This window comes from Camponotus floridanus, unplaced genomic scaffold (genome assembly GCF_003227725.1).
Source record: "Camponotus floridanus strain SB8 unplaced genomic scaffold, Cflo_v7.5 scaffold212, whole genome shotgun sequence".
Taxonomy (NCBI): Eukaryota; Metazoa; Arthropoda; class Insecta; order Hymenoptera; family Formicidae; genus Camponotus; species Camponotus floridanus.
In genome coordinates, this window is record NW_020229340.1 from 45,212 (window position 1) to 52,455 (window position 7,244).

Below are 7,244 nucleotides of genomic sequence, written 5' to 3' on the forward strand. Positions count from 1 at the left end.
CCAAGCAACGACGTCCTTATGGACTTCATAGCGAAGCAGATCCTCACGCTGAACGCCGTGCAGCCAACCACTGCCGCAAAATCCGGAGACACTTCTCGGTCCGCAAAGTCGCACTTTGTAAAACGCGCATCCGGTTCGTCAACGTGCGCCGCCTGTAAAGAAAAGCATTCGATTATGCAATGCTCGACGTTCAAGGCCAAGACCGCTGCCGAGCGAAAAGGCCTAGTAGAAGCAAACAGATTGTGCTTCAACTGCCTCGGCAACCATTACCTGGCAAAATGTCAGTCGTCGAAAACTTGCTTCACTTGCAAGGCACGCCACCACACGCTTCTGCACGACGCATACTCGCAATCTGATGGTGCGATTTCCTTGTCCACCACACGCTTCGCATCAGACCGCAAGGCGATTCTTCTTGCCACCGCAAGGCGATTCTTCTTGCCACCGCACGGGTCACTATCAAGGACCACGTGGGAAGACCGCACGACATCCGAGCACTGATCGACCAAGGATTAGAGGTCTCTCTAGTCTCAGAGGCCCTGGCACAACGATTGCGCCTGCCGCGGATCCGCTCCTCGATGACGATAGCCGGGATCGGAGGAGCCTCTGGAGCAACCCGCGGACGGCTGTCTTTGGCCCTCTCCTCGGCAATAACTGGAGCAACGCTCCCCGTCCAGGCGTACGTTCTGCCGCATCTCTCCTCGTACCAGGGGCCCATCGTGCGAGCCAGCGTCACCTGGCCCCACATACGCGGTCTCCCTCTGGCCGATCCGCAGTATTTAGACCGAGATTCAATCGAGATACTGCTCGGTGCGGATGTCTATTCCGCCATCCTTCAAGATGGACTCCGCAAGGGAGGCAAAGACGAGCCCATCGCGCAGAAGAACTCTCTCGGGTGGATCCTGTCGGGAGGACACCGAGCCACGACCCAGAGTAGCCATGCCGCTCACCAATGCACCATAGACCGCCAGCTGACCGACTTGGTGCAGCTCTTCTGGGAGCAGGAGAAGGAGAATACCGCTCCCGTCGCTCTTACCCCGGAGGAGAGAAGGTGCGAGGACATCTTCGTCCGCGAGCACTCACGCACCACCGCCGGACGTTACATTGTGAGGCTTCCCTTCTCCGGAGCTCCACCCTCTCTGTCAGGAACCCGTCGGCCGGCCGAGCGTTTGCTCCATGCCATGGAGCGCCGCTGCGACAAGGACGCTCGATTCGGCAACCTCTACCGCAGCTTCATGAAGGACTACGAAGACCTGCAACACATGGAAGCTGTAACCACATCATCACAACATCATCACAAGAAGATACTGCAAGGTGCTACTTACCGCATCACGGAGTGTTGCGAGAAACGAGCATCACCACTAAGCTCAGAGTCGTGTTCAACGGCTCACAGCTCACGACCTCGGGCACCTCGCTCAACACCAGTCTGCTGACTGGTGCCAATCTCCTGCCAGTTCTCGCCGACGTACTCCTGCGCTGGCGCTGGCACCGTTACGTCTTCTTGGCGGACATTGAGAAAATGTACCGCCAAATTCTTGTTCATCCAGACGACCGCGATCATCAGCGGATACTTTGGCGGCACCGTGCCGTTGACGACATCCGCGAATACCGCTTGCGAACGGTCACATATGGCTTGGCGTGCGCGCCATTCCTCGCCATACGGACCTTACACCAGCTCGCCGACGATGAAGGTCACCGATTTCCACAAGGAGCTGTCGCGCTGCGCCGCGATACTTACGTGGACGACGTCGTGACCGGCGCGAGCACCCTCTCGGAGGCCACCGCAGTGCAACGGGAGCTTCGCAGCCTCTGCATGGCGGGCGGGTTTCCTCTTCGAAAATGGGCGGCCAACCACCTCAGCATCCTGGACGGCGTTCCGCACGAGCACCGGCTCACCCACTCACCTCACTCATGGTCTCACGAGAACCACACAACACTCGGTCTTCACTGGCACCCAGCTGGTGACCACTTCACTTTTTTACAACCGACACGTCACTTCGACGAACTTACAAAACGGCGTGTCCTGTCCGAAACCGCACGAATGTTCGATCCTCTCGGCTGGATCACCCCGGTCACAATGCGGGCCAAGATCCTAATCCAGTCCGTCTGGCTCCAGAAGATCGACTGGGACACTCCACTTCCATCACCGGACACGCTCGCTTGGCGGAACCTGCTCTCGCAACTTCCGCGCCTCAACGAGATAAAGGTACCTCGTTGGCTCGGCAGTGACGGTCCGCACTCACACGTCGAACTACACGGATTCGCCGACGCATCGGAGGGTACGCCGCCGTGGTGTACCTCCGCTCCTCTACTGGAAGGAGCACCGCACTCCACCTGCTGACCGCTAAGGGCAAGGTCGCGCCCGTGAAGCCCGTGTCCTTGCCGAGACTCGAGCTATGCGCGGCCGCCCTCTTGACGAACCTCGTCGTTCACACGCGCACTCTGCTAAGTTTGTCCTCAGCTCCAGTCTTCCTTTGGTCGGACTCCAGGGTCACTCTTCACTGGATCCACGGACACGCCTCCCGCTGGAAGACCTACGTGGCCAACAGAGTGTCGCTGATCCAGGAGCGGCTACCCGAGGCGCGGTGGCGACATGTGCCGGGCAAGGACAACCCAGCTGACTGCGCCTCCCGAGGAGTTCTGCCCAGCGACCTGGTCGGTCATCCTCTTTGGTGGACGGGACCATCCTGGCTTTTAGAGGACCAAGCAAGGTGGCCGGACAACGACGGCGCCCTGCTTAACGCTGCTATGCCGGAGCAAAGGGCCGTCGCCTCACTCTCGGCGGCTGTCAAGGACGTTTCTGAATCGGCCTTCCTGCTCCGTTTCTCGTCATTGCACTGACTGCTCAGGGTGACAGCCTGGTGTCTTCGATGGCGACGGACCGGCACCCGGAGATCTCGCACCACCGCTGACGCCGCACTCTCACTCACGTCTTGCGAGATCGAAGACGCACTCCTTCACTGGATTCGCATCACACAGACTCTGCACTTCCTCGGTGAGATCACAGCACTCAGCAAAGGACGCGCCTTGCCAGCCAGAAGTCCTCTCACCAAGCTGAGTCCGTTCCTCGACGACAGCGGTGTAATGCGAGTCGGAGGACGACTGAAGAACGCCATCCTGTCTCACGACGAGCGGCATCCCAGCATTATCCCACCGGAGTCAAGGTTGACTCACTTGATGGTGGACTCCTGCCACCGGCGGACCCTGCACGGAGGAGTGCAGCTCACCCTCGGGTTGCTTCGTCAACGAGTCTGGATCCCACGTGGTCGAGCAGTCGTCAAGCGGGCGATCCACCGATGCGTCACCTGCACGCGGTGGAGAGCCGCCGCACCGCAACCACTCATGGGCAATCTGCCCCGGGAACGAGTGACTCCTGCACGCCCGTTCCTGCGCACCGGAGTCGACTACGCCGGCCCTATCCTCATTCGGGCCAGTAAGGGACGAGGCCACAAGGCATCCAAGGGCTTCATCGCAGTTTTCGTCTGCCTCAGCACCAAGGCGGTCCATCTGGAGGCAGTCACGGACTACACGGCCGAGGCGTTCCTGGCTGCCTTCCGCCGCTTCGTTTCCCGGCGAGGCCTCTGCAGCGACGTCTTCTCCGACTGCGGCACGAACTTCGTCGGAGCTGACCGTGAGCTGCGGGAGCTGTTCCGCGCTTCCTCTTCCGACGGCCGTCGGATAATTCACGCAACAGTTTCCGACGGCGTGAGATGGAGGTTCAACCCCCCCGCAGCACCACACTTCGGCGGACTATGGGAGGCCGCCGTCAAATCCACCAAACACCACCTCCGAAGGGTCATCGGCGAAGCCACCCTCACTTACGAGGAAATGGCGACTCTCCTCACTCAGATGGAGGCGTGCCTAAATTCGCGTCCGTTGCAGCCGCTGACGGACGATCCCGACGATCTGGCGGCGCTAACACCAGGGCACTTCATCATCGGCGCCCCCCTCGTGGCCGTTCCGGAGCCGTCACTCACGTCCGAGAAGGACACCGCTCTATCTCGGTGACGGCTTCTTCAAAAAATGCGCGACCACTTTTGGGAACGGTGGACGCGCGAGTATCTCAGCACTTTGGCGTCACGACCAAAGTGGACCAAGGACGAAGCCGGCCCGAGCATCGGCGACCTGTGCCTGCTGCGATCGGAGATCACGCCTCCGACGAGATGGCCACTCGCCCGCATCACGGCACTGCACCCGGGAGACGACGGAATTACACGCGTCGTCACCGTCCGCACCGCATCTTCGGAGTTCACTCGGCCACTCGCGAAGATCATCGTCCTGCCAGGAGACAACGCCAGGGCAGACTCATCACAACCGGATTCGTGAGCCCGCACAATCACACGTTCTTATTTCGTTTCTTCTTTTTTTTGCTGCGGTTTCTCATTAATTCGTTTCACCGCATCGCACTTCACTCGCGTCACTTATAACCTCACGTACGATCGGCGGATCGCGTTATTAATTGTCTTCTCGCGTTTTCTTTTTCTTTCATTTTCACGTCGCGATTTCACGATCACTCATCACCGCACTCCACGTTTTGGAAATCAACCGCCAATACTTTTACACATTGTACACGACATCACGAGTATGTTACTCATTATTCACCATCACAATGTTTCACCAAAACGCAATACTCACTCAAGCGAAGATTTCAATAGACTGAATCACACGTGTTGTCACATTCCATTCATCACGCGCGATTCACAATTCACAAATCGAACTATTCATGACATCTGTCAGTACTTACACGCACTCATTCATTTCGTCATGTACTGACGAGGCGGGCGGGATGTTTGAAATTCATATTTCGCATGCATATCATCTCAGCTCATTATTACCGAAAACCGAGATTTTTCAAATTAACGGACGTCGAGAATCTTCTCGACGTTTCTATTTATAGAGAAAAAACCGATCGTTCGAGTTATCTCTATTTTATTGCCACCGCAAAAAACGTTTGTCTCTGCCGTTGACAATAACAGTGTCAACGGTCGCCGAAAACTGTACAGCTTACGGGCATGCGCGCCCATGCGTCACGATCAGCTGATTACCAATCAGCTGATCTAAAAAGATCGCGCGCATGACAATTAACTCATTGTCAGCGGTAGACCTCATCAGCGGCCAATGACGCGCGGCGCCCTGAGGTCACCGCCAAAATACAAAGTTAATTGGGCCACGTCGATACGGGCCCAAAAATCTGCCCGGTATATAACGAGCACCGCGCGAGGACACCTCGAAGTCTCGCACTTTTCGCTCTCGCACTTTTCGCCAAACCGCACTTATCGCTTCGCAAACCGCAGTATTATTCGACCGCTTTTTTCACTCGGACTTTCCTCTCGATTACGGACTTGAACTAATTTTCGGCAATATTTCTCGAATTCTGAAATATATATATATATATTTGTGTAAAACTTTATTTATCGTGTGGTGTTGAAAATAAAACTCTCAAAAGTACAAAAAAATCATACGTGTCGTAGCTTGTTTTTTCTCAATTGTGCAGTGTCCGAGTCCAAGACCTTTTCTGTCGCGCCTATCGTCTCGAATAACTCATTCGCGAACACCTGCATAGACATAAATATAGTTACGCGGAAATATTCCCTACATATATAATTATTTATTTTATATATATATATATATATATATATATATATATATAATTAAACATATAAGGAATATTTCTTCATAACTGTATTTGTTAGACACAAGGCAGGCAAATGTAATAAATGTCTGTGTAATTATAATTATGGTTGCGCAGTCAAATATGTAAATTTCTACACACACACACACACACTATATATATATATATATATATATATATATATATATATATATATATACAGGGTCTACCAAAAGTGTGGAAACCCCTAAATATCTCGGAAAATATACGTTTTACAGAAAAGTGTTTCCAACAAAAGTTGTAGGGTTTAAGAAGATCTATATACTGATTCTATCAGTTTGACCTTGGATGGCGTCGTCAAGGTCAGGTCAAGGTCACATTGACTTTTTTAAATGACACCCCCTACATTTGATTGCATATTCTTATAGCTTAATTCAAGAGCTTTCCAAAACACTATAATAATGTTCATTTTTATTAAGTACTTTGCGAGTTATGAGGGTTGAAATAATTTCTTAATTTTACATAAACCATAAAATATCTAGTAAACCATTCATTTTTCGATTATCTTACCTTCATACTTTTATGTACAAATTAATGAGAGGAATCAATTGTGTAAAGAAAACACATAGTTGTTTCTAAGAAAAAATATGTAATTTGCAATTAACAATTCCATATTTTTTCTTAAAAACAACTGTATGTTTTCTTTACACCAATTGATTCCTTTCATTATTTTGTACATAAAAGTATGAAGGTAAGATAATCGAAAAATGAATGGTTTACTAGATATTTTATGGTTTATGTAAAATTAAGAAATTATTTCAACCCTCATAACTCGCAAAGTACTTAATAAAAATGAACATTATTATAGTGTTTTGGAAAGCTCTTGAATTAAGCTATAAGAATATGCAATCAAATGTAGGGGGTGTCATTTAAAAAAGTCAATGTGACCTTGACCTGACCTTGACGACGCCATCCAAGGTCAAACTGATAGAATCAGTATATAGATCTTCTTAAACCCTACAACTTTTGTTGGAAACACTTTTCTGTAAAACGTATATTTTCCGAGATATTTAGGGGTTTCCACACTTTTGGTAGACCCTGTATATATGTGGCGTTCTGCCATACGCCATACAGGCATGACGGCGCACAGCGCCGAGCGCCTGAACGCGCGGCAACCTAAGCGCGCAAACTAGCGCGCGGCAGCACAGGCATACAGGCGCCGATCTTCGCGCAAGTGAAATCCGGCAGGGCCCGTATATAAGGCCGACCGCGAGAAGCCGAATTTGAGTCTCAGCTCGGAGCATTTTGGCAGGGTCAATAACACTGCACATTATCCAGCTTGAGTACTCCTCTTTTGTGGTAACCGGAGGGTCAAACTTCCGTTAACATTCGCCGCCAGCCGAGTCGCATTCCACGACCAGCGTCGACGGCCCGATCACCAGGGCCACCTCGACCGTCGAGCGGAGCAGCTGCCGAGCCGGAGAAGAGGGTGTCGTTCTCCTTGCTGCCGTGGACACTACAGCTGATTGACTTGGAGCCACCTCGTCTCACTAGGCCACCACGAGAGCTGCTAGCCACCTGGGACATCCGAACACGGCGCTACACCTCGCCTTCAACATCCTGGGCAGTTCCCGAG

At 52.3% G+C, this 7,244-nt stretch overlaps 2 protein-coding genes across 2 annotated transcripts; both read left to right on the top strand.

Moving 5' to 3' along the window:
* The first annotated feature begins 575 nt into the window (after positions 1-575).
* On the top strand, positions 576-2,838 carry LOC112637853. Its single transcript, XM_025408513.1, has 3 exons — positions 576-1,103; positions 1,229-2,222; positions 2,276-2,838. The coding sequence occupies exons 1-3, from the start codon at positions 576-578 to the stop codon at positions 2,836-2,838; spliced, it is 2,085 nt and encodes a 694-aa protein (XP_025264298.1).
* Positions 2,839-3,174: 336 nt separating this feature from the next.
* LOC112637854 lies at positions 3,175-4,005 on the top strand. Its single transcript, XM_025408514.1, has one exon. The coding sequence runs from the start codon at positions 3,175-3,177 to the stop codon at positions 4,003-4,005; it is 831 nt and encodes a 276-aa protein (XP_025264299.1).
* Positions 4,006-7,244: the final 3,239 nt, after the last annotated feature.